The sequence below is a fragment of the Plectropomus leopardus genome, chromosome 2 (assembly GCF_026936395.1).
Source record: "Plectropomus leopardus strain MGB_pleo_1.0 chromosome 2, ASM2693639v1, whole genome shotgun sequence".
In the NCBI taxonomy this organism is placed as follows: domain Eukaryota; kingdom Metazoa; phylum Chordata; class Actinopteri; order Perciformes; family Serranidae; genus Plectropomus; species Plectropomus leopardus.
This window is the reverse complement of record NC_142177.1, coordinates 18,188,024-18,214,293: the sequence shown is the minus strand read 5'-3', so window position 1 is coordinate 18,214,293 and position 26,270 is coordinate 18,188,024. Positions and strand designations below refer to the sequence as shown.

At 42.6% G+C, this 26,270-nt stretch overlaps 1 protein-coding gene across 3 annotated transcripts in view; it reads right to left on the bottom strand.

Annotated features, from left to right (window-relative positions):
* The window catches only part of ncoa3 (nuclear receptor coactivator 3), a 41,654-nt gene continuing 15,384 nt past the window's right edge, over positions 1-26,270 (bottom strand). For 2 of the 3 annotated variants that reach the window (XM_088086905.1, XM_088086911.1), the window contains exons 2-23: positions 22,229-22,296; positions 19,123-19,227; positions 18,706-18,866; positions 17,309-17,409; positions 16,911-17,085; positions 16,107-16,298; positions 15,761-15,847; positions 15,242-15,385; positions 13,614-13,761; positions 12,901-13,487; positions 11,013-11,992; positions 10,106-10,229; positions 9,682-9,921; positions 9,213-9,425; positions 8,208-8,325; positions 7,897-8,068; positions 5,235-5,606; positions 4,087-4,233; positions 2,889-3,150; positions 2,603-2,795; positions 2,178-2,412; positions 1-1,727 (exon numbers count right to left, since the gene is read on the bottom strand). In XM_088086905.1, the coding sequence (XP_087943031.1) occupies positions 1,716-1,727; positions 2,178-2,412; positions 2,603-2,795; positions 2,889-3,150; positions 4,087-4,233; positions 5,235-5,606; positions 7,897-8,068; positions 8,208-8,325; positions 9,213-9,425; positions 9,682-9,921; positions 10,106-10,229; positions 11,013-11,992; positions 12,901-13,487; positions 13,614-13,761; positions 15,242-15,385; positions 15,761-15,847; positions 16,107-16,298; positions 16,911-17,085; positions 17,309-17,409; positions 18,706-18,866; positions 19,123-19,208 (4,749 nt within the window). In that variant the 5' untranslated portion in view covers positions 19,209-19,227; positions 22,229-22,296 and the 3' untranslated portion in view covers positions 1-1,715. The remainder of the gene's footprint in view (positions 1,728-2,177; positions 2,413-2,602; positions 2,796-2,888; positions 3,151-4,086; positions 4,234-5,234; positions 5,607-7,896; positions 8,069-8,207; positions 8,326-9,212; positions 9,426-9,681; positions 9,922-10,105; positions 10,230-11,012; positions 11,993-12,900; positions 13,488-13,613; positions 13,762-15,241; positions 15,386-15,760; positions 15,848-16,106; positions 16,299-16,910; positions 17,086-17,308; positions 17,410-18,705; positions 18,867-19,122; positions 19,228-22,228; positions 22,297-26,270) is intronic. The other variant, XM_088086921.1, reaches the window with a different exon arrangement.

Sequence of the window (26,270 nt, the reverse complement as noted above, 5' to 3'; positions counted from 1 at the left end):
TGTTTAAATAGAAATTTGTATTTACATCAATATCAACATCAACAGAAAAAAAATCTGTAATATACATACTGTAAAATGACAGCTTATCTTACCTCCAAACAAAGAAAAACAAAAACAAACCAAATGATCTCTTGCCTCTTTTTGCACTTCATTCAAACTACAAAGTTTCTGTTTCCTGAAGTAACAAAATCTGGACATAAAATTAAGTCATTTTCCTGAAATATAGAAGAGATATTGATATGTCTTGAAGAGGATTTCATTCCATTGGCATTTCTCTTTCACAGCAAAACATGCTTTGTTTTTTTCTGGATGTAGAAACATTCTGCCCTGGGATTCAGAGTTTCCAGTCCTCTTCGCACTGACAGCCTCCCACTGTGGAACAACTTAGCCCCATGCTCCTTATGCTTACAGTACAAAACCATCAAATGTTACAGATCTGTGATATGTACCCATTTACCATCAGACTAATATAACGCATATCATAAAAAATGTACACCAGAGAGCTCAGAAACTATACAGAGATGTGGAAAAATATCTTTGGATTGCGCATGTTGAGAAGGTAGATTCAGCGAGTTGATAATAACAGTCAAAATAAGATGGTGTAAATAAGAATACACTTGACACATAACTGGTGGGAGGGGGAGAACACTGCAAGGACTTGTTGGTACAAGGAGGAGTTCACTGTACGGCAGACAAAACCCGTACAGCTCCCATTAACAAAATCCTATTTTATAAAATCGACAGTCCTGACAGAGTTCACTTCTGCCACTTTCCAATAAAACCTCTGACAGTGTGAAAGCTCAAACCTTCAACTCATCAGATCCTCGTCACAAGTAAAAGTGCCTCGCCAAAACATGAAATACATGAGTTATCTGAAAATTAAAAAAAAAAAAAATACAGCATTCGGAAAATGACAAAGGAGGGAGGGAAACCCCAAACACACTTGCAATATTTGCAAGGGCATTAAAAAATAAAAAGCAAATCAACCAAATCAGTAATGACCTATGGGACACAAAAATACAACCAGGTCTCATACTTTGTGCAATAATGGGCCTTTAAAAAGCATGTTTGATATATTTTGTATTTACAATTCATATTCACAGAAGACATTTGAGACATCTAATACTGCAGTACCATTTGTTTGCTTATAACAGGTGTTATGATGCTCAGTTACAGTCTAAAGCATAGAGGCAAGAGTTATTGCTCCAATCTGCATAACAGAGTAAACTGTGCTTATAGCTTTCAATGACTTCAAGAATGAGGCGCACCCAAAGAGTAAGAAACAAAAGAAAAAACAAAAAAAAGAAAGAAACTCATTGTTGTGAAGGCATTGAATCTCTAGTAAGGCTGTAATGATGAGGAAATATTGCATCGATCGTTGTTCCACACAGAGGCCTCCAGGTAAAGTGCAGCCACAGCTCGTTGTACCATAGTCCCGTTCTGCAGCCTGGCCGTGACGCTGCCCGACAGCCCCACGTCACTCACATCAACACACACAAACAAGCGCTCATCCACATACACTGATATTTTGGGTTTGTCCTTGTAGTCCACTTCTTCCAGGATGAGCAGCATGTTTTGCCGAGTGTCCTGCATCATGTTTTTTGCTGAAAACTCCCACATGTGTGTTTGTGTGTGTGTAGGTCCAGCTTTTCTGGGGATTCAAGCCACTCCGCCACAGCTGAAAGGCGCCAGATTCTACTGTCAGCCGTAGGTCTTCAGCAATACTTCTACAGAGAGAAAAAAAAAAGTAAGATTTGTGAACTCTCCTACAGGTTCTGAATTTTCCTTTGCCATGTCCATGATATCTAAAGTGTAACCCCTTTTCCACTAACATGGAATGGGATGCTATATAGTTTAGACATTCACACATGCACTCAGGAGCAACTTGCGGTTCAGTATCTTGCCCAAGGATACTTCCAACATGCAGACAAGTGAAGTTGGGGATCTAACCACCAATCATCTTATTATTGGACAACCATAAAAAACAGTCAAAACAATATATGATCAAAACTTTGATAAATCTAAACCATTTCCAGACCTGAAAAACAGTTGTTTTCTAATTCCATTCATTTTCAATTTCAATTTTTAATTACTCTCCATGCATTACAGGACCATGGGAACCCTAGCTGACCCTCGTGTTAAGCCACTTAACTCCTATGTGTCATTATATAACCTACCTGATCAGGTCCCATCGGCATTCTGCCCATTCCCATGGGGTTCATGCCCATCTGACCTTGCATCTGGCCCTGCATCTGGCCCTGCATCTGGCCTTGCCTCTGTCCTGGCATTTGGCCCATCTGTCCTGCACCGGCCCCGCTGACAGGCCCAGGTCCACCCATGGAGTTGTTCATCATCATGGGTCCAAACTGGCCCTGGTTGCCCTGCTGAGGAAACTGTTGCTGCGGGTATGTGCTGGAAAACCAGAAAAATAACAGACGTTTTGAAACAAGTCATTTATCTCTATAACTTATAGAAATATCACACAAGGAGAAGGATTTTTGGTGGTAATTTAACTACAAACCAACACTTGAATAAGTGGTTATTCTAAACAATTTAACTTAAAGAAGCCTGATTTTAGACTAGGAAGCCTGACACTACATACTTGTTGCGTGGCATGCCGCCCTGTGGCCAGCCTTTCATGTCTCCAGATGGGTACATGGGCCCTCCCTGTGGGTTGCCCTGCATCCCCTGCATCATGTTGTTCTGAGGAGGACCTCCCATTCGTCCTTGCATCATGTTTGCTGGTGGACTGCTACCTGGAGCCATGAATGATGGGTCCCCCTGCTGGCTCATGCCTGCAAGTACAACAACATGAGAACAGTGATGAGTGTAAAACCTGAATACCCCTCAGGACGAGCCAATACAGAGCGCTGTATTAGTCAACTCACCATAGTTACCTCCATAGTTGAAGCCCTGCTGTCCAGGTTGGTTCATAGGGGGGCCTCCCATGGGGCTGTCCATGCCTCCTGGTGCAGTGACATTTGGAGGAGGGCTGAAGCCTCTTGCTGCCCCTTGCCCCTGCCCCTGCTGTTGCTGCTGCTGCTGCTGCTGCTGCTGCTGCATCAGCATCATCATCCGCTGCCTCCTCATCTGCATGGTCATCATCTCTCTGTTGCGCTGAGCAATCATCTGGGCGTTCAGGAAGCCAGGCTGCAAACAAACAACAAACAAATACTTAAACCTTAATTCTACAAATGACTGACATTATTATGATTATTAATAATAATCAAAATAAGGTTATTTATATAGCACTTTTAGCAACACAGTTTACAAAGTACCTTGACAAACAAATCAAAGCAGAGCGAATAAACCCCAGACGCAATATAACAATAGAAGTTAGACAATAATGCAAATCAAGGGCCAGACAAGAGTTAAGGTAGAATAAACAGGAGATTGGAGACAGACGCATTTGAAAAATACAGTAACATGATAAAGGCAGTAAACATAGAACACTGATAATAATATAATTATTAATAACAGAAGAAAAACACAACAACATCACATAAAGGCCAGTCTATAAAAATGGGTTTTAAGAAGTGATTTAAAAGAAGTCACTGGTTTTGAGAGCCTTATCTCCTCAGGCAGGTCATTCAAAAGCTGAGGGGCCCTGATGGTAAAGACACAGTCACCTTTAGATTTAAACGTCAACTTTGGAACGGTCAAAGGAGCCTAACCTGAGGATCTAAGGCTGCGAGTTGGCTCACATGGGAACAACATTTCTGTTATGAAGCTTAGGGCCAGACCCAGACGAGCTTTAAAAGTGGTCTGTAAAATCTTAAAATCAATTCTAAAATGAACAGGGAGCCAACGAAAAGAAGCCAGGATCGGGAAGATGTGATGTCGTCTGTTAAAACCTGTGAGAAGCTGAGCTGCTGTGTTCTGAACTGGTTGGAGGTGGGAGAGCTATTTTTGATTGATTGAGAGGAGGGAGTTACAGTAATCGAGTCTGGAGAAGATGAATGTGTGAATGAATTTTTCTAGGTCAGAGTGTGACAGTATGGTATTTAATTCTTGAGATGGCTCTTGATAAGAAAGTGGCAAGTAAATGAGCACTGCATTCGATGTAAAGAAGTGCTGACCACATACCTGACCCCCCATGGCTGCAGGCTGCATGCCCTGTTGCATGCCAGGCTGCATCCCAGGTTGCATGCCAGGCTGCATGCCTGAATGCATTGCAGGGTTTCCTCCGGGAGCATGTTCCATCTTCATGCCTTGTCGGGTCTGGTTCATAAACTGCCAGATGATTCAAGATAATAATTTGAATTTGTTTTGAACACAAAACAACAAAAATCTAAAATCAAAAATAAATACAAATGTTGTTTAATCAAGAAAAGTAAACATAACATAGCATAACAAAGTCTATAAGCAAACATAAATGAAGTAAATCAACCAAAAGCTATTACAAAATAAAATAATGAAGTGGGAATGTGTATTTGTAGGATTGACTGTCTGTGTGTGTGTGTGTGTGTATGTTTAAAGTGTTTGAAAGCGTGTATGTACAAAAGCATACTTATTTTCAGACACTATTTTTAATGAGAGAGAATGAGAGTAGGTTTAAAAAAGTCTAATATGATTAGTTTCAACAGTTTGGTTAATCAGACAGGACCTAAGCCTATTTTTTAAGCTCTTAAGTGAGACAGACTGGAATGCAGTTTGAATATAACTTTTCCACAGCTGAGACCTCCTGCAACAGAATTCATATAGCCCAGAACGAAAACAATGGGAGGTGTAACCCTTTTGCGTGTCTCCCTGTTATAGTTATGCACATCACAGTTGAGTTGAAAAAATACTTACAAAACAAGTCACGGAAAGCGTATAAATGAAAATAAGTTTTTGATATTTATTTTGGTAAAAAAGACTGAGCCAATTGAAGAGAAGGGCTGAGTGTTCTGCCCTACTGTTAAGTGTGGAAATTCTGCAAAACCTTTTTTGTAGAACATTAAGCTTATGGAGGTGAGTGGGATACATTTCTCCCCAAGTTATACTGCAATAAATAAGGTAATGATAAATTAAACTATAATAAAGAATTAATAGAATTTTCTGGTGAACTGAATATGACTCTTCCAGGTTTAAGTTTCATCAATCAGTATTCCAAGAAAACGAAAGACAATTAAATATGTATATATACCAGCTATTTTTTTTGAAATCATTATTTATGTTCACTATTATCGACATGCACAAAATGACCTGCTGTATTTTAATATAACACTATTGATATCTGTGTGTGTGATCACCTGCTGTCCCTGCAGTCTCTGCTGCAGCTGCAGTCGGAGAGGCTTGGTGGCAGTCATCATGCGAGGTCGCATCATGTTTGCGCGGGGGTTGCCCATGCCCCCCATTCCTGCCATGCCAGGGAAGCCTCCTGTCTGGCCCACTTGATTCATCATGGGATTAAAGCCTCCAGAAGACTGTCCTTGCATCGTGTTGCCGCTATAACTGGGCTGCATGCCCATAGAGGAGGGCCCTGGCGGTCCAGGGTAGCCCTGGTTATACATGGGTTTCTGGTCCATGCCTAAAGAGGAGTCCGGCCCTGGAAAAGGCTCTGATGGCGGGCGCTGACCCTGACCTCGGTCCGGGCCCTGCTGGTTGCCTTCAGGTCCCTGCGTCTGGGGTACAGAGAAGTTGCATGTAATCTTAACTTTACTGCAATACCAACACAAAGCTGGATAAGAGTATTTATGTAATTAAACAACTGTCAGAGCACAGACATAAACACCTGCACAACAAGAAGCTATAAAACACTGACAAGGTAGCATTTAGTTGGGGATTGAAAGCCCAAATTTAAATCACATTAAACACAATTGTCTAATTAGCTAATATAAATTAATCCTCAACTCAATATAAACTTGAATTGGGAGAGAAACAAACTGATTTGGTTTCAGGAAAACTATGGTCACATGTTACCATTTTCTGTTAACAAAAAGGAATATATGATACACTGTGTATATTAAAAGGATAGTTCATGTTTTGCTACGTTCATGGTGACCAGCGTATTAGTAAATCCTTCCACTAACATGGGAAAGTATATGGAGAAGTAAAGTTCATCTGAAGTTCTTCAACTCACTGATCCCAACATAGTGATCCCTAAAGCAGCGTTGGGCAGACTGATGCTCCTGAGGACAGTGGGCTGGAAGAGCAAAAGACACAAGCTAAGGGGAAAGTGGTGTGCATGGAGGCAGAAGAGGGATAAGCAGGCCAGCCTGCTCGCCAGGTTAAAGGCTAACAAGACCATCACTGACTACAACAAGAGAGATGCGGAATGACCCAGTGACCCGTCTCTCCCTGATGGCCTGAACACAGTCTATGCCCGCATTGAGGTTTCCAACACTTCTCCCAGCACCAGGTGAGCTTCCTCTCAGTGTGTCCCCCGAGGATGTGAGGAGGTCGCTGCTGAGTCAACCCGTGCAAAGCAGCAGGCCCGGACAACATCCCGGGATGGGTTCTGAGAGACTGTGCTCAAGAACTCTCAGGGGTACTGACTGACATCTTAAACACCGCAATCTCCCAAGCTGTCATGCTGATATGCCTCTCTACCATCATCCCCCTGCCCAAAACTCAGCAGTGACATGCATGAACTACTTATCGTCCAGTGGCTCTCATCCCGATATTTATGGAATTCTTTGAACGGCTGGTTATGGCCGGCATAAAAGACACCATCAACATCAACTTGGACCCCTATCAGTATGTCTACAGGATGAACTGTTCTATATCTGATGCAGTTTCATCTGTCATCCACTCGGCTCTCACCGATCTGGAGAGCAGGGATTCCTATGTCTGCTCTTCCTGAACTTCAGTTCTGCCATTAACATGATCAACCACAAACTGCTGCTGCTTGGACTGTAACCATCACTCTGAAACTGGGCCCAGACTTTTTGACAAACAGTCCACAGATTCTGTGGCGTCTCATACTTCTCCATCACTCTTAACACTGGCTCCCACCCGGTATGTGTCCTGAGCCCATTGTAAAGTTCTGCAAACTTTACAATGTGACGGCTCGGGTACAGTAGATGTACCCGAGCCGTCACATTGTAAAGTTTGCAGATGACACAGCTGTGGAGGGACTGATCTCCCACAATGACGAGTACAGACAGGAGGTGGAAAAACCAGAAGACTGGTGCAGAGTAAATAACCTCTGCATCAATGTGAGGAAGACAAAGGAGATGGTTGTGGACTTTAGCAGGAGAGGTCACCCCCACAGCTTGTCTGCATCAGAGGAACAGCTGTGGAAATGGTCTCCAGTTTTAAGTATATGGGGGTGCTGCTACTGCTATGGTGCTGCTCTGTTATTTCTTTTTTTAACTTGCTGCTATGTTTTTTTTATTACATTGCTTTCTCATATTATAGGCCTTCTTAACATTATTTTGATATAAATCTCAGGTATAATGTTATTCTAATTTTATTTACTTATTATTATGAAGTTCTAGATATTTAAGACTTTTGTGGGGTGGCATGGTGGTGTAGTGGTTAGCACTGTCGCCTCACAGCAAGAGGGCACCAGCTTCAGACTTTGGGTGGGGGGACATGTTGACATGTTCTCCCAATGTCTGCATGGTTTTTCTGAAGGTTCTCTGGCTTCCCCCCACGTGCCAAAGACTTTGAGTTTATGTTTACTGGTGACTCTAGATGGGCTGTAGGTGTGAATGTGAGCATGAGTGGTTATCTGTCTCTAAGTGTCAGCCCTACGATAAGTCTGGCAACCTGTGCAGGGTGTACCCCGGCTCTCGCCCAATGACAACTGGGATAAGCGGTTATAGACCATGAGTCAATGAAGCCTTTTGTAATACTGTCACTTTATCATACGCTGCTGAACCTGAAACACAAGTTTTGTTCTTTTCATGTGTCAACATGTACAGAATGACAATAAAATGACCCTTAAACATTGAGTGAGTCTTGTACCTGGCCTACTATTTCAGGGATGCCTAGGGCTCGGTCTATCTCCTGCAGAGCAATGACATCAGTGGTATTGAGCAAAGAGTCCAGCTGATCGAGTAGTGCCCGCTCATCACTCGGCCCCTCGCTGTTGACTAGGGGCCCCAGCAGCTCCTCCAGAGGGTGCCCAAACTGGTCCCTAACACAAGAAATGATATAAATATATCATTTAAATAAATAATTTAAAGAGTAAACGGCAATCAAAGACACTATTAACGCCATCTTCTGAATTTAAGATCTCTTTAAATAAGAGGCATGAGGTTGTGCAAGAAGTTAACCTGTTTGTGTTACTCTGCGGTCTGTCCATTCCCATTCCAGAGTCTGGCCAGGAAGGGGATTGAGGTGGGTGCCCATGTCCACCAAATGGGCTCATGCCCATATTGGCTTCATTGGTACCTGTAGAGGAGAAAAAGTGTAGTGTATGATCAATATAGCGTGGAAACAGTGACTACGTTTACATACATACTGCTAATCCACTATTATTCTAAATGTGACGATAAAATGAATTTGATGCAAGTCATGTCAACAGCTTATTCTGTTTTCATATTCTGAATTAGGCCTTATTCTGAATGAAGCATTTTTTGATAAAGATGTGAGATATGCCGATGTTATTCAAAATTTTGGGAGCATTCATTGGACATGTACACAGCGCATTCAAAATATGTCTCAACTGGGGTTTTTACCACAGTTTGCAACACACAGCCTCTTGTCTGTTTACTGTCATCTTTGTATGTTGTCATGGATGCACTGTACACAAACCAACTTTCCCATAGTTTGCAAGGCTGTTGGATAGAGATGCAAACCCAAAAGAAAAGCCCACATTTCTGGTCAGAGGGAAACAAGCCTACTTTTTTACAATTTATGAAAGACTCAGATATCAAAAGTTTTTTGAACATGCGCAAATATTGCAGCCCCAAAATTTCAAGAAGGTGCCTGAAGCGGCTCCGGTTATTCCACTTTTCCATATTTTGACACAGTAATTGACATGTTAGAGCATGTTAATCTGAGTATGCATGGCTGCTTGTAAACAGAAATATTAGTGGAACATTAATTTTCATGAGCCATGTAAACAGCTTAGTAGTTATGATTTCGATTTAGGAGTGATGGCAAAAAAATAACATTTTGTGCTTGTACACATCAATGTTGAGTCAAATAATCCACCAGTCAATTCCCCAGAAAAGGGTTTCATTTCTAATATTTAAATTTCTTAATTAAATTAAATACTGACTAAGTACAAGCACCAAACATTCACTACTTAGTTTTATACACAGCATGTGACATACCCATATCCATGAGTTGCTGCTGCAGCATAGACCTGTTCTTTCCAGGTACACTGTTGGACCGGTTGATCATGGGTCCTCCCATTGGACCAGAGCGACCCATGCCAGGATGTCCTGGTCCACCCACAGGGCTGCCGCTGGCCCTCGGCATCCCCCAGTCCCCTGGCGCTGACATAGGAGGCCGCTGAGGCATTCCCATACCTCTGCCCATCCCTCCTGATCAACACAGAACATAAACATAGAGTGTAAGTTTGCTAATGAGCTTAGCAACATTGTGAATACTGGACCAAAAGCTTCTTAGTTATCCGTAGTTATGTTTTGTTGGTATTAGTGTTGTATTGCGTGCCTCTGCCCAACTCGGGACAAATAAAGTTATTGATGGATATCCCCATAATGTCTACTGTGCAGGACCCAAGTCGTCATAGAAAGCCAGGCTGTCTTGGTCATGCTAAGAAGTAAGTGTTTAAGTTACTTGTTGGATTGCCCCGTGGTGGACACACACTCATGCCCCCTGGAAAGCCATTCGGAACGAGCCCAGGTCGGATCGGAGCGTCCATCTTCTCCTGTTTCACCAACGAGGGACAGGGGACATTCCGTCTCCCGGCCAGGCCACCTCCTACTGCTACCTCTCCACCCATGGGCTTTGCATCCATGGACAAGGCTCTCTGATAGGCACTACGCTGAGCTGGAGGCATTGGGCCTCTCTCGCCATCTGAAACACACACAAATCAAACTTTTGGTTAGTAACTGACAGCCTATATGCCAAGGTAGCTATGACCAGTGTGTGTGTGTGTCTTAGTATTGCATACTCTTCTGTGTTTTTCAACATTAAGCAAGAACCTTTTGCTGTCCAGCTAGATCTGATCATGATACACCAACAGACTGACATGACTTACCATGTAAACTGTCAGGCATATTTCCCTGCTTGTTTCCCACTTCCTTTCCTGCTCTGGAGTCTGGTTCAGGGTAGAAGCCAGAGTTGTTTCTTGGGACTCCCAGAATTGTCTCCAGGGTCTCTGCCTGAGTAATCGAGACACGAGAATGATGAGACAAAAAGGTCGTTCTAAGAATTTTAAAGTACATCTTAAGCCTGATTTCCTGGAGGGAACTTGACACTTTTGATGAGTGTTGCTTGAAAAAATATACTGAAAACTGTGCCACTTGACACTTTCCTTTCATGTCGTGCACCTGGAAAATTTTGTTATGGCACCGACACTGTAGTATTTAGTCACACAATGTGACTGGGTCATCACGGTGGGCCTCTCTGACACATCTACTGGAGTTTCGTGTATCCCAGTCTGAGCATCATAGGTCCAAATCTGGTTGACCACATCATCAAAATGGTTGACAGACATCCGAAAATACAGACAGTGCATCTCATCATCCATGCACCAAATTTGTTGGACACTGGACATTGATTGGACATTTGATTCAAAGGATGCACTGACCACCTAATTAGAAGTCTGAAGAGACTTCTACTAAGAAAACAACTAATTGAATAACTCACATCTCTCGATCAAAATGCAAAACGATACAAAGTAGTACAATTCTAGATACATAACAGACAGGTGTGCTAGGAATATATATATATATATATATACACAAACACACACACATATATATATATACCATTGGGGCTGGTGGATAGCATCTGATTAGCATGGAGATGACAGAAATCTTTTCCCAAGCATTTATAGAAAATATGTGGCTCTTTACTTTCTGTCAAGCAACACTCACTCAACCTGTCATGTCCTGCAACATAAATCAAGTTGAACAAAATATAAATATAGGCAAGAGCTTTACCTCATCAGATGGCTCCAACTTGACCTTCCCATCCATGCAGTGGGGGTCAGAGCTGGTGACCCCCGCCCCCTGAGCTCCTCTCCCCTCCAGCTCCTCCAGCTTTGGCTTGATATCACCGCCTTCTTTCGAGTCATCCTTATTGAGGAGGTAGTGCAGGAGGGCGTGGGGCTTCTCCTTCTTCGGACTGTGCTGCTCCTGTTTAGGTTCTGATCCCCTGACCCCTCCAGGGGCCACAGGCTCCGGTAGCCCTGTGTCTACGCTGCTTTTCCCAGTGGCCTCAGCTGTGATGCGAGCCACATCGTCAGGAGTGTTGCCATTCTGCAGGAGCTTGTGGAGGATCTTGTGCTTCTCCTGCAGTGACTGACTCGATAAATGTCCTGTGCCGCCAGAGGAGGACACAGCGCCATGATTCCCCCCCGTGGAGGAGGACACTCCTGTTGACGAGGACGGGCTGGTGACGCCGGCCATTCCGTCTTTAGCGTCAGGCGTGGAACTGGGCCCAGAGCTTGGTGTGTGATTAGGTGGCACCAGCTCATCTGTAGGGGAGGTAAGGAGCTGCAGAAGCTTCTTGTGGCACTTGGTGTCAGGGACTCGTCGGTTGGGTTCTCCCCCGTTTGGACCCGCCTCTCTGCTGGCCTGGCTGTCTGGCTTGTCAGGAGGGCCCTCGCTTGTTGGGGTGTGTGGATGCTGCTGAGACTGCTGCTCTCCCCCGGCCCCCAGTGAGCTGCCTGGGCTCTTGGAGTCAGAGTAGGCTGGGAGGTTTGGTTTACAGGCTCCCCCTGGTGCCTGGTTGGTGGAGTTGATGCTCGGGGAGCTGTCAGGCTTGTGAGGTGGAGGAGAAGTGAGAGGGGAGGGCATCGGGTTGCCCACTCCCTCACTAATGGCTTGGAGGGCATTCAAGGAGCTGCTGGAGAAAGTAGTGCCTCCTCCTCCACCTCCAGAGTTTCCTGGATGACCTGAGCTCATAGGAGAGTTCATACCTGCAATTGACACAACCAGAGACATGTCATCCATCCATTAAGTTAATCTTACCACACAATAAAGAAACTCTGTGAGTCTGTCTGTGTGCCTCGAGAACATTACATCGGATCTACTTAACACTTGATGGGTGTATTGCTGGGGACTCAAGGACATGACGGGACATTTTCAATATTAAAAATATTTTAAGAAAAAAATGCAAACAGCCTCTGTGGCTCTGTGCAGCGGTGGGGGTGAGACTTCAGGGTTCTGCAGTCTAAATGAGCATGTCTTACTGAAAGGATTACATCATGTTTCTAGCTGCAAGTAGCTGATCCTTGGTGAGTTTCTCTTTGCCATACCTAGAACACTAATAACTTTACCGCCAGCGAAAAACCTTGGCTAATTAAACCCATGATCTACTTTAAAACTGCAGTGGTTATGCCAAAGCAAGCAAGAAAACACCCTCTTTGGAAATGACTACCTCCACTAAGTGTATTTCAATTGGTTTGTAGCTACCATAACCAGTAGCATGTCTCTATCAGATATATGTAGTAGTACAGTGTTTTGCTCTAAAGGAGTACAGTAAAAAGTATACCAATGAGTTTCACACACAAGTGTTTTAATAGGACCTTTTGTACTTTATGTTGGGGTACAGTGAGTTCAATATTTTTCACATCTAAAGATCATAGCTGTTTGGGGCCTAGCTGTGTTGCTCAGGACCCAAAGAAGTGCAATGTGGAGTCTGAAGTTGATTGTTTGAGTGATTCTGGAGAAAGCTGCAAGCAGCAATACCACAGGCAAAACAATCAATCTGTTCCAAACAGCCATGTTCATAACGGGCACTGCACAATCACAAAAACTGTGAGTTAAGAAGTCTTTTTACATGTAATCGAAATTTTTTAAGAGTTCTACAAAGTTTCGTTCCTACCTCCAGGAGAAAAGGGGCTGGCACCCATCTTGGGGCTTCCTCGGACTCTGGGTGAACCCATAACATTGTGTGGGGGGCCATTTATCCCTGGACTGGCCTGAGGTGGGCTGGTCATTCCCATCCCGTACCCTCCACTTGCAGGTCCGCCTCCCCCTCCATGAAACTGACCCATCTGCTGATGTTGGTGCTGCTGCTGATGCATGCCATGGTGGCCCATCTGATTCATGGGCCCCATCTGGTTCATGGAGTTCATGGGGGAGTTCATTGGATGCATGGAATTCATTTGATTCATCTGATTCATTTGACCCATGTTGTTCATCTGATGCATGGAATTCATTTGATTCATCTGATGCATAGGATTCATCTGATTCATTTGATTCATCTGGTTCATGGGATTCATGCGGTTGCCCCCAGTGTACGGAGGCACTCCTCTTTGTGGCATGTTGCCCTGTTCAGCCATGCTGTAGCCTCTGTTCATGCCCATTCCCCCTCCTGAGCCCATGTTCATCTGTTGGTTCGGGTTATTCACTCCCATGTTTTGGGACCTCATACCACCACCCTGGTTTCCACGATAACCATTAGGTTCCCTAGAAGGGAATACAATTACAACAAATGAAAACAGAAAAAAATCAGCGCATAAACATAGTCTGGCAATCATCAAATTCAGGAGGGAACTTTTTTTTTGCTCGTTGCAATTGTGAAAGCATTTGTACCTTTGTAGCAAGTGTGTGGACAGAAAAGAGTGTGGTTCATTGGTGTTGGGATTCCTGCAGAGGTCACTCCTTGTCTGAGCTGTGACTGGGGTGCCATCAGAGAGCGAGAAGCGGTAAAGTGGTGTCTCTGCATGGCCATTGTGGAAAGCTAGAGTAGAAAAAAAGAGGAGTTAAAAACCTCAAAAGAGCTAATAACATGACAAAGCATTCGCACACTAACAACAAAAAAGATTTCTAAACAACTGTCAAAGTTTGTGGGAGGAACTTTAGCTGTATTTCCACACAGTTGATACAGTATATAATGAAGTTCTGTAATGTGAAAGCTGGGAATAGTCAGAACCTGTGATGTGGTCACAACACAGATCTTTTTTCCACATGACACAAAGGCATGCTAAAAAATATTGCTCAGCCTTCAGTTGCCAACACTGGTAACATAAAACTTCCATGTAGAATTCTCCACAATTAAAAGCCTTCCAGTGTTTACTATCTGCAACCTTTTCATCTAAAGCTGACTGTATTAATATGGCAATTACAGCTGTCTTAAGTCATCAAAGAGGATCAGCAGCTGCCGTCTGTTAGTTGAGTAAGAAGAAGACAGATGGAACAAAACTCCAAACCACAGAGACTCTTACATTACACACTAGTTACAACAGTACTGAAAATTGAATATATATATATATTTTAAAAAATATGTTTTCTTTATACCACCCAACAGATACATGTGTGTTATTATCAGGGGTAGGTATCGGTACTTAATACCAAGGAATTAGCCAAACAACCAAGTACAAAGAAGTACAAAAAACTTTTGTATAGAAAAAAAAATAAGACTATTTGTATGGTTTCGCTCGCAACCATTTACTGCAAGTGTTCTTCCTTTTACTGCAACATATGGTGGGCACACTTCTGCTGTAGCTTCTACCCATATAGTCTGTGAGGTGGTGAGGTCGTGCTCCATGTTTTTTTTTTTTGTTTAATTGTGAAATGCAGTGACAACAAAACAAGTGAAAACAAGCACAACAACATACAAGCAGTCAAGAGAGGCAAACTATGACACATACAATGAAACTAAAGACAGCGAAACGAAACAATACAAAACAAAACAGAGATACAGCGCGTGCGTGATGTATCTATTGGCGTTGGCAGTTCAGTGTGCCGAGATGCCACCAAAATGTTTGAAAATATGGCTATACTACACACCTGTGGCATCTGGTAGCATTTAAAAAAAAGGTATATAAAGAAGTACTCTATTTGTATTGGTATCACTTTAAGAGTATTGGTGTTGGTGCTGGTATCGTAACTTTTTAAATGATACCCAACCCTTTTTATACGTCATTGTGTCTTACAAATCTGGTAATGTCTCCTGCTGTACTGGAGATGACTCGTTAATAGTCTGAGCCTCTTATTCATCTAGCATGGGCCATGTCGCACATACCAAACATGTTTATGAGGTGACTTGTGTTCTGCTGCATTCCTTGTATACTTTTGTGATTGCTGTATTCTTTTTGACAATGCTCACACCTGCCCTCCTGGCGTCCATAATAAGGGATCACAACTTTGCCAAAGTCTGTGACCATGATTTCATTCTAGGTGATTACAGGTTAAAAGTTAGGAAGTGCAGAAATATGTACCATCTTGATAGTGTCGTTTGTAAGACCACGGTTGTCCTTCACTTCGATTTAGGAACATCTGCAGACAGCGTCTCACTAGGTCCTCCCACCCTGGACGCATTGTGGTGTGAAGAGAGGTGTTCTGTTCAATTTCAATCATTTTACCTGCAAAAGAAGATGCACCATTGGGATGACACAAAAGATAATGGTTAGTGATGAAGCTTAGATGTTGTGTATATGCATAATGCTGTGAATTAAGAATCTAAGATGTACATCTTTAAATATCAAGTGACATAGCTTGAAAGTTACATAGTCTTAACAGCACAAGTAATGAGTATAAGTGGGGAATTTTATAGTTGATTTTTTTAAGAAGTACACAACACCAACTAATTCCATCAATCACAACATATACAACCTAATCTGGTTTGACTAAGGTTTTTTTTAAGTCAGTGAGGCTAACAAACATTCCAAAAGGTCATGTAACATGTACACAAAATGAATACACCTGCATCTATTAGATATGTCACAAATTAAACTTACCAGACAGTTCATGTCGTGTGCTAAATCTCTCTGTCCTCTCCACTGCAATGATGCGTCGTGCCACACAGATCATACATGACTGCAAATCTGAGTACAGAGACAAAGCATTGTGAAGTAACCACTGCTTAAGAAACTGGACATTCAAAAATCTTAGGGTTGTGGTATTATGTGCAACATTTAAGTACAAACTCATATTACAGTAGAAGTTAAATGCAAGCCAAAAAGTAACTTGGCAATCGAAACGAGTCCTACATTTCAGCTGCCTGTTAAACAGCACATGCATGATTACATGTAAATCTGTTATCACATAGGAAAGTGAATATAAACTTTTAACGAAGAGTTTTACCTTCTCCCTCCTCCATCATGGCCCGGGGCTGAGTGAGGGCAAAACACTGCATGGTCTCGTAGCGCTGGCCCCCGGGCCGCTCTTCTGACATCCCATGACTTTGACCATGAACAAAATTCACCAGCATACGACAGTTGAAGGTGTGGCTCTTCTGCCGGGGTGCCTCTCCACCCCACGACGCACCGTTTGGTGCTACGAAAAGAAATAGCATGACCACGACTCTGTGTTAGTATGTGTCCAAGAGCATTCAGATGCTCAGGTGTTTAATCATTTATAGATGTGTGTCTAAGTGACTTTGTTTGAGAGTTAACTTAAGTTATAACCCTTGCAAGGCAAATTAATAGGTTCCCAATTACAAACAGTTTCTGTAGAAAATGTCACAAAAATGTGCTGATAGAATTCGTTAAAACAGATGCTGTATTGTGCTCATTGTCCTCCAGTAAGTTTGCTACAAGTGATGTTATGTAGCCTGAATGTGATTTATGTGGAGTAAGTACTGCACTGAAGTGACGCATTTTCCTTATTAGATAAATGCTGTGCCATGGATCTAATTTATGCCGATGTGAGGAGTGGTTCATGTGGATTGTGAGCTGGGAAAAGTGACAAAGAAGAAACTTTAGAAAACTTTTGAGTGTTCAGTTTGTGAATGGTATTTGATGTGGCGGGAGGCAGTGGAATGGATGTGATATTGGGTTAACCCCCGCTGTCAGGTCAAAGCAGTCAACCTAGAGGAAAGACTGCAGCACTAGGTCTGTGTGATCTTGAATGTGTTTGCACACACACATGTATAAACCCCTGTCTCACCATTAGACTTGGGGAGATTCTTGTGAAACTCCTCTCGGTCTTCGTCATGGATGATGTTGTACACACTAGTGTTGATCAGCTCCTCCTGCTTGTACTGCAGGTACTGCGTCACGTTGTCCGACACAAATACGATGCTGCCCTCTCGGTTCACCACAAACAGAAAGCCATCCAAGGCCTGAGGAGAGCAGGGCCACAAAAATGGAGAGTTGAATGGAGACTTATATTTGAATATAACATTATATACTATATCTGGTTACCATGTCTGCCCCGTTGTACACCGGCTGAGACACTTCTATCAACTCTAAGTAAGCGGTGACAGCAAAGCACTGGTCCAGCATATGGACCAGGAGCTAATTAGTGTTTTTCTTTTGCCCCCCAGTGATTGTCCCCAAGCTGACCTGTAGGAGCAGTGGTCCCAGATGGTCCTTGTCAATGACCCCTTGACCAGTGGAAGACACATCCGCCTTCTGGACATCGTCATCACTGCAAGAGCTCTTTCCTAAGGACAGACGGAGCACATCACACCATTGATGACAAGAATGATACTTTTCTGATAGCTATCGAGACTTTTGGATTTCTTATTCGGTGCTTGATCTGTAATAAATTATTTCTATGGTGTGACTCAACTGAAACAGCCGTTGTTTTTTCAACCACAGTTTATGTTATTTTATAATGTTTTCCATGATCAGACTATGATGTACAGTTAGCTGTGGGAGCTGCTTCCTTAATACAGTGAAAAAACATTTCTCTGGCCAGCAGGTGGCACCCTGAGTCACGGATGAATGATTAGCATGCCTTTCTATTTTTAAAGTCAGCATGTGTCTGAGGCTTTGTTAGATACCACTCTATATAGCAGGGCCATCTGTGGTGCGAGACACTGAGCAAGATGACAAATAATATGACACTGGATTTAATTCAATTTCCAACCAAACAAGCTGTGTGAGCAAACAGAGCTGAGAACGCAGTGGCTGACATAAAAAAGGCAACACCAGAGAAACTGATTGCAAAGATGTGTAAACAGGGGGAGGGAAAAGGTGTGTTAAATGGACAACAGACAAAAAAGACAAGAAAAAAAACAGTGGCCCTCCATCATTCCCATCATGTAACTATGGCAACCTGGCTGCATAACACTGAGGCCAGCAGTAGCCAGCTGTGACCCTCTGGGTAGATTCCAGTATGATTGCTCTCTCTCTCTCTTCCTTACCCACTTAACCTCACAGATCTAATCTCAACCAAGCTAAAACAGGTGGAAGAAGATATCCTCTTTTGCGTATCCAATCATGTCAAATCTGCAAAACGATTGGAAAATGGCCTGTGGATAGGAGCAACTCTCTGTTAGGTCTGATTTCTGAGTCACCAGTGTCATTTGTCTCCCAGGGAGAAGCATGGTTTGGCACTAACAGATACACGCTGTCACAGTGACAGCCTTGAGCCACGACCACCAAGGATTGGTCTCAATTACTGGTGTTCGTTTACTCCCAGCAATACAAACAGCCCAACTGGCTGTCAGTCTGAAGCGGCCTGGCCATGAACCAAACACACCACTTCATCACTGGCATCATCTGTCCTGCAGCAGGGTACTTGACGAGATTCAGTCAACTCAATTCACCGTTTACTCCACAAAACAAAAACAGACAAAACATTGAGACAAATGTAACAATAAAAATAATAATATGAATAATAACGATATTAGTAGTAGTAGTAGTATGAATAGTATTAATATATTAATATGAATAAATAATAATAATCATAACTATTTTGACCAAGAGTGTATGGTATGTGTGTATTGAGGTACCTTGCTCTTTGATTTGTCTGATCTGTCTCACGGTCTCCTTGAGGATGGCACATTTGTCAGGCTTGACGTTGAAGCTGTCAATGTTGGAGAGGTTTGCAGAGATGAGCTCTGCCAGCTCCTCGATGTACTTGCTCTCCTGTTCCCTCCGACGCTTGTCACACCTGCCGTGGAGCCAAGGGGATTAGACATGTTGCCATGACAACCTCACCTCCCAATGCCCCGTCCGTATGCAGGCCATACGGCCTTGGCTCAGATGCTTCAGATATTTTGCTCACAGCCGACACGTTTGAAGCAGCGGTGGCAGAAGGAGGTGGCAGGTGGAAAGGAAGCGAGCTCATGCACTTGCTGACATTCACATGAGAAACAGCAGCAAACAAAGTGGACTGATATGTGATCGACAGAAGTTACAGCACTCACCCTAGGCCTGGTGTGTCACAGGTGGACAGTTTACGTTTGCGGTCGGAGCACAGTGGCTCCAACGAGTTGTCTCCTACGCCACTCATCTTCAGCGCATATCAGCACCTGCAAGCACAAAACGGCACATCTTATATACATGTAAACACACACATACAGGGGGTGCAACATGATCAGAGGGAACAAACTGAGTGTGGTCTTATGAGCTCATATGTGTGTGGTACAATCAAATCGAAGGATAAATGTGGATTGGAAAGTGCCCTCAGCTGTTGTCTCTTTGCAAAGTTCAATCAGAAATTATGCCAAATTCAGGCAAACCTTGAAAGCTTAGTTGCAAGTTATGGAAAAAAAAAATCTAACAAATCCCCAAGCTATTAAGGTTACAAATTAAATGACTTCTAAGGGAAGAGTAGATTGTAGATTTCTACAGATTTATGAGGGTAGACTATCCAGTTGGTAAAGCAGCCTTGGTTCCTGCTTAGTGCTTGATGGGAGTGAAATCTCATCTGTTCCACTGCGAGGAGCGACTGATGATGATGTAGTGATTTGGAGCCTCGGGGGAGATGGGTCATCCTGCGTTCAGCCAGCCTGCCCGCTAGAATGATACCACTCTGCTAGCAGGGGCAACACATATACACACTGCATATACAAACTGTTTCCAGTACACTTGCATGTTCAGGCATGTTGTGGCACATTCTACAAGAGAGATGAGCTACTGTCCAAGCAAGGCACATATTCACCAGCCTGTCTCTTTGTCTAACTGCCTGGGACTGCAAGGGGAAAAATACACACTGCTGAGGCTTGTGGAGCTCAGAAACTAACCAGGCGAGGCCCCACCGTGACTTTCAGGGACAAGTAAGAATTTACTCTGCATTCTCCATACTGGGCTAAATCTGCTCTTTCTTCCAATAGATTTTACTACTTCCCTGACATACCATCCTTAGACAACCCCTCCATCTCTGGGTGTAGCAGTCGTAGGCTGAGGACCCTGCCCTTGTTTTCTTGCTCTGGCATTGCCCTGCGCCTGACCCCCTCAAAGTTCACGTTAAAGGAAACCTCTGTAGCCAGCCTCTAAGGTCACTGCTCTTTCCTATTCCCACCCAGAAACACACACAAAGCTGTAGCGTGCGGCTGCACAACCAGATTGTTCCACTACAACTCTCTCCACGGCTCTGTGTCTGCATGTGTGTGTGCGTGCACACCAAATGCTCCTGAGCACAGAGTGAGCTCATTCCTGAGTGGAAAAGTATAGAACGGATGGGAGCCATTATGCAACTCCTGCTCCGCAACTGCAGGCTGGGACATGCAGCCCAGTCACCCACCACCAGTACTCCTGCTAGAGGAGCACGAGAGTCTCAGACACGCACTCCGCACCATAAATCTGCACTGCATGCTTCTTGTCTGTCTACCTTTCACCACCCCTCTCTAAATCTGCCCGTCCTGCTCCGGCTGTGACTCTCACTGCCTTCCCTCCTCTCTTTCTTCCTTCCTTCCTTCCTGGTTTCTGTCCTAAGGCTCACCTCTGCAGCAGTGGAGAGAGATGACATCAGCCCTCAGTCAGCCTCACATCCTGAAACGGACAAACAGCAGAGCTGGGGGCTGCTGGGGGCCTTTTTGAGAACAGGGAATGCTCAGCAGGGTAGCACAGTTTCTACTTTGGTCATGGGGAAACAATGTTGAAAACTTCTGAGCTTCTAAGCCTCTTTTTTTTATATGTAACTTTGCCACAACAACTATGGCAGGGGTGTCCAAACTTTTTTGAATGGGGGCCAGATTAGATAATATGACATACCTGGGGGCCAGCTGCTTCTTGCATTATGTGGGCTATTTTTTTTTTTTTAAATCCAGTAAAAATGAGACAACTGTTGACTTACTGTAGGGCTCTGTGTTGGCAAGAATTTGGCGATACAACACATACCATGCCACAGGTTGCGATTCAACATATTGTAATATCATATAATATTCTCTAGATATATTTAATATATATAATATTCTATTATTAATATTATATTATCCTCAATATTATAATATAATGCAATAGTGTAAACAATGTGGTATATTGTGGAATTTTTTAAATCTCATTTTAAGTAAAACTGTCATAAAGACCACTCCACCATATGCAGAAAATTTGAGTAGAAAAAGTTAATGTTTTTAATGTAATGAGAACATTAGGATCTGTATTTATCGCAGCCACTGTATAAAACTAGGATTATGTTGTTAGGTTGGAGTGGAAGAGTCATATGACTGAAAACAGATTGCAGCACTGCTATCTAGCAGTCAGGGGTTTAAACATAATACATGTAAACTATTAATTAAAAGACCAACATTGTACTGACTCTCAAAAACACTGTATCACAAAACATAAAATGGCATTACTCAGTTGTACTTATATATATATATTTTCTTTCACTGCTACTTTGCTGTGGCCCTGTCTGCTAACAGCAGGAAATGTCTGCTGTTAGGTTGCTGTTCGCTTGCTTGTTTACTGTCTGTTCACAAAAACACATTAGCTCCACCTGCGTAGTTCCTACTTGGTGCATTTTTACAAACTGTGTGATAGTCCTGCATTGTGAGGTGAATGTAAAAAATGCAAAGTGATCTGGCTTTATTAACCAATAAGTGGGACCACATATTGTATATTTTGAACAACAAGCCATGGGTTGTTTAAAATATGTCAGGGGGGCAGGATTGGCCCCCGGGCCAGTCTTTGGACATGTCTGAATTATGGTATCTCATGGGATTTTAAACAAAACGTGCTGTGTTTTTTTATGTCCATATTTTCAGTTTTGAAAAGTTAAACTGAAATCTGAAAACTGACAACCCAAGTGCACCTCACTTCTAGAGCAGAGAGAAACTACAGCCCACCAAACCCACAGATGAGTCTCAACAGGCCTGGCAGTATGCCACTGACCTGAATCAGCTTCATCTGACGATGTGAAACTTGCTCAGGAACAAGATATGTTGCACACACAAACAGCAGCTGCCCATGTGTGAAATACAACATCTCAGAGTTAAAAATAAAAATGGTCTGCACAGATTGTCTACCTGGGGTGTGTGCATGAGTGTGAGTGTGTTTGCGTTTGTTTTTCTGCATGTAACACATGCTCACCTTGACCAGCACAAGCCCCAGTCAAGCTCCATTCAGGGTCTAGTGTCGCTTCAGTGTCTCAACATCTCCTGAAAACACAAACAGGAAATAAAATGGTCATGAACTGTTGCGTCCTCTGAATGTTTAGATGTCAACACGACTCCATAATGGCTCCTTATGAAAATAGCACAAGCTCTTTGTATGTTTAGCTTTCACAGAAATTCATGGGAAAAAAAATGATTTCTAAAATTGCACAGGAAGCCACAGCAGATAGCATCCTGTTTGCGTCCTCCCCTCAGCCTGTTCCACTGCGTCATCACTTCCCTTTCCTGGAAATGTGGCCACTCATCCACTCCATTTACATATGCAGTTTATCAGGCTGGACCCCTGCCCTGTTGTCCTGGTTCCTACTCACACCTTGTATTACTACTAATATCCATCAGAGGCTTTTCAAAGCTCAATTAGCTCAGCATTAAAATACAAGACAGTGTGTAAGTGACCCTGTCTTCAAAGGTCAGGAAATTCCAACAAAACATCAGATGGTTGCTGACACTAAATTCATACTCTCATTGGTCAAAGAAACTTCCATGCTGTGCATATAACCAAGCAGGTGGTCTCTTATTTGTAGCTGCATCATTAATTATGGTAAACAAGAAGCTGTCATCTTTCTTTCCTACCATTTGTGAAAAATATATAGTGCTTATATAACTTTGAGAAATGCGTCAGACACTGCACATGTGCTGGTTACCATTCTGTCAAAGCTTCTTTAACCTTCAGTACTTTCATAATCACAGCAAAAAAGCCCCTCTGGGATTTTGTGTTTTCTCATCAGAGCAATTGGATAAGCTTTCATCAAAGCAAAAGAGAGGAACCTCTCTTTAGCTGGCCAACAACATCTATGCACAGTTTCACCATTTCAAAACAGCTGTTACAATATTATACTTAAACACCTTTTTGTTTGATTTTTTTTTCTGACCACATTTTCATGTCAAGGGACAAGCCATGGGAGGGCCAGGCTCTCAGTGTTTGGGTACAAACTGCTCCCAAATCCAGTGACCTTTAGTACCACCATGCTACTGCCACAGATAAGCCTGTCAGATGTTCTTTCCTTAATGAAATCTAATAATAATCACACTGCTCTAAACACAAAGTCTTCATAATACAGCTAAAATCATCTTAAACACACATGGAGCTCAGTGGAGTGGAGGAAAGGCAGACAGTTGGTGAGTTAGAGAGCTGATCATGACTGCACTAGTTGCGTTGCAGTAAATAAAGGTTTTGCAAATAAAAACACCAGCTGATGTAAAACAAAGGATCATATTGTGCTCCACTTAGCTTAATAAAGCCAATTCTGATCAGTTAAAATACGCCTTGATCGGCCCCCATACTGATCTTTGCTATTGAATCGGGACATCCCTTGTTTCAGTTCTGCAACCTCACCGCTAGATGCCACATAACCCTACAAACCAAACCTATAAGATTCACTGTAATACAACTATCCCTTACTGGTGACCACAAACAACATGCTAAAAAATATAACAGATAAAAAAACTGCTTGAGCTCCTGAAAAGAAAACAAGTTCAATCATGATATCTCCATTCAGGTTCAGTCTTAATGGTCAAAAGTCTAACTCACAATCATCCCAGCCACACATCAGTAATTGCGAGCCTGCAACCTACTCTGCCCACAATTTGTGTGTGTGTGTGTGTGTGTGTGTGTGTGTGTGTGTGTGTGTGTGTGTGTGTGTGTGTGTGTGTGTGTGTGTGTGTGAGATCCTCCACCACAGACCACTGATCACATCAGTCCTAAACGCAGGGCTGCTACTGAGCTAATGCTGCAGCTGAATAATTTAACACAGAGAAAGAGAGAAAAGCGTTCCCTTTCTGTCAACTGTCCAAACACAGTTTAATAATTCTGACTCCACTCTTACGGAAACCAAAACAACATATCAACAATTCACAGATTATTTCTGAGCATCATTTAGTTTTGTGGTATCCTCAACTCTCATTCATGTCCACTATTACTCTTAAGCTTTGCTAATGGCTGTGTTGTCTGTCCTTGTTTATTGACACAGGCACAAACACACACATGCCACACGTGAATGAGCAACTTCTGGAAGTGAGATGTAATCTAAACCAGGAGATATATGCAGTGGTATGAATATGGGCCGCAGCAGGAGGAGGAGCCAAGGCAGATTGAGTAGAATAGAGAGGGGGATGAGGCGGTAGAGCAGGGAGGGGGAGGGGAGGAGAGAGGAGACACAGTGCACTGACATAAATAGTGCTGGTATGATATTGGTAGCAATACTGTGTATTAAACATTGAAACATAAAACATAAACATAACATTGAAACATAAACATAACAACATAAATTTAACCTGTATATTTGTGTTGTTTTAAAAACACAAAGTATTCAAAAAACTGCCTAAAAATTAAAATCTCTGCTTTTGAACCAACATTTAAAGTTATCTACTTCAATGCAGTACCATAAAAAACAAACCAGTCCTACTGGAAAGGATCAAAATATTAAGGTAACTGTAAAATGATAAATAAGTGCAAAAACAAAAAAGTTGCACATGGCTAATGTTGACTGATGCTGAGTAGAGTAAGTTATGCATTATTGTTGCCATCGGGTCCAAGCAGGGTTTTACCTGCAAGGCTAGCAGGCATCTTTCAGGCTGCTACCAAACAAAACAACTTTGTGATGGCTGGTATTGTCTTCACCTTAATAGTCTGTATGTTTGTGTGTGTCATCATGGGAAATTGTGGACACAGTGACACTTGTTTGGATGTCTGTCTGTCTGTCTATGGAAAGATTTTGTCACTGTGATAGCACAACTGTGCAAGTTATGAACAAAATGAAGGTCAAGTTTGAAGATGGATGTTGTCTGTACGAGGGTGGTAGAAGCAGGAAGGTAGAAGTAGGGAGGGCAGAGGGCGGTCTGATGAAGACCATGTAGCTTGAAACGTCACTTCGGTGGTAATTATATTAAATATTCATGGGAGCATTATGTTATGTGCAGATTTTTTTTTTTCAGGAAGGGCCCCAACTTGAAGTGCCTGGTACACATTCATTTTAAATCACTGTATAACAGCTGAAGTGATCTGATTGTAATATGGTAGATAGTATTTACTCTATAAAACAGTACATGTACTGTCTGCAAATCACATTTAGAAATAAGTACCAGAAATTATAAAATTTCAGTCATGCAACTCAACAACTGTCAGTGATGATGCAAACTAATGATGAGCAAGTGCTCAAATTCAAAATTCACGGTTTGCTTTATAGTTAACTATTAAATGTCTGTTTCAGTAGTGAACGAGTGAACGAGGGAATGATTTCAGAAAGTTAAGTGTCGAGTGTACTGATGAGTCCTTCTTAAAGCATTTCCAGTCATTTCTCCTGAGAAGTGGAGATGAGTGGTGCCTGCCGCTTAGCAGGGTTTACAGCATACAAGTTTACAGTTGATTAAGTCAGTGTGTTTATAGATCATCTGATTATGTCCTGTGAAACAAACTGCTAATGTAATGAATAAATAATCCCTTTATCTTGTTTATTGCTGAGAGAGTCTCACAACTGCCACTGAAGTAGTGCTTATGTTTTACAGTTAGCAAAGTTCACTCAAAACCATGACATGTTATGAATTTGACACTTTATCAATTAAACATGGCTATACTATCTTATGAATTTAACAGTTAATCTCTGAAATGACTGACCATATTGAGTTTTAACGGTGAATTTGCTTGTTCAGCTGGTCAGAATTGATAGTGAGCAGTTAAAGGACAGACAACTTCTCTTGTACTACAAACCTCTTTGACTGTGACCGGTTTTGCTTCATTGCAATCATGCCATACCCATCATTCAGTATGAAGTATATAGTTCATCAATGACATGATTATCTGAGAATGACATAATCATTACAGGCCTCAGAGCTCTAGTATCAAGCCTCACACGGACTAAATAAAGGAAATGTAGGGAGCATCCTCAAAGGCAAAGGCCATATATCCCTTATTTTTGTGTTCTCGCAAGTGTTTTACATTCAGGTCTAATCTGAATCACTTC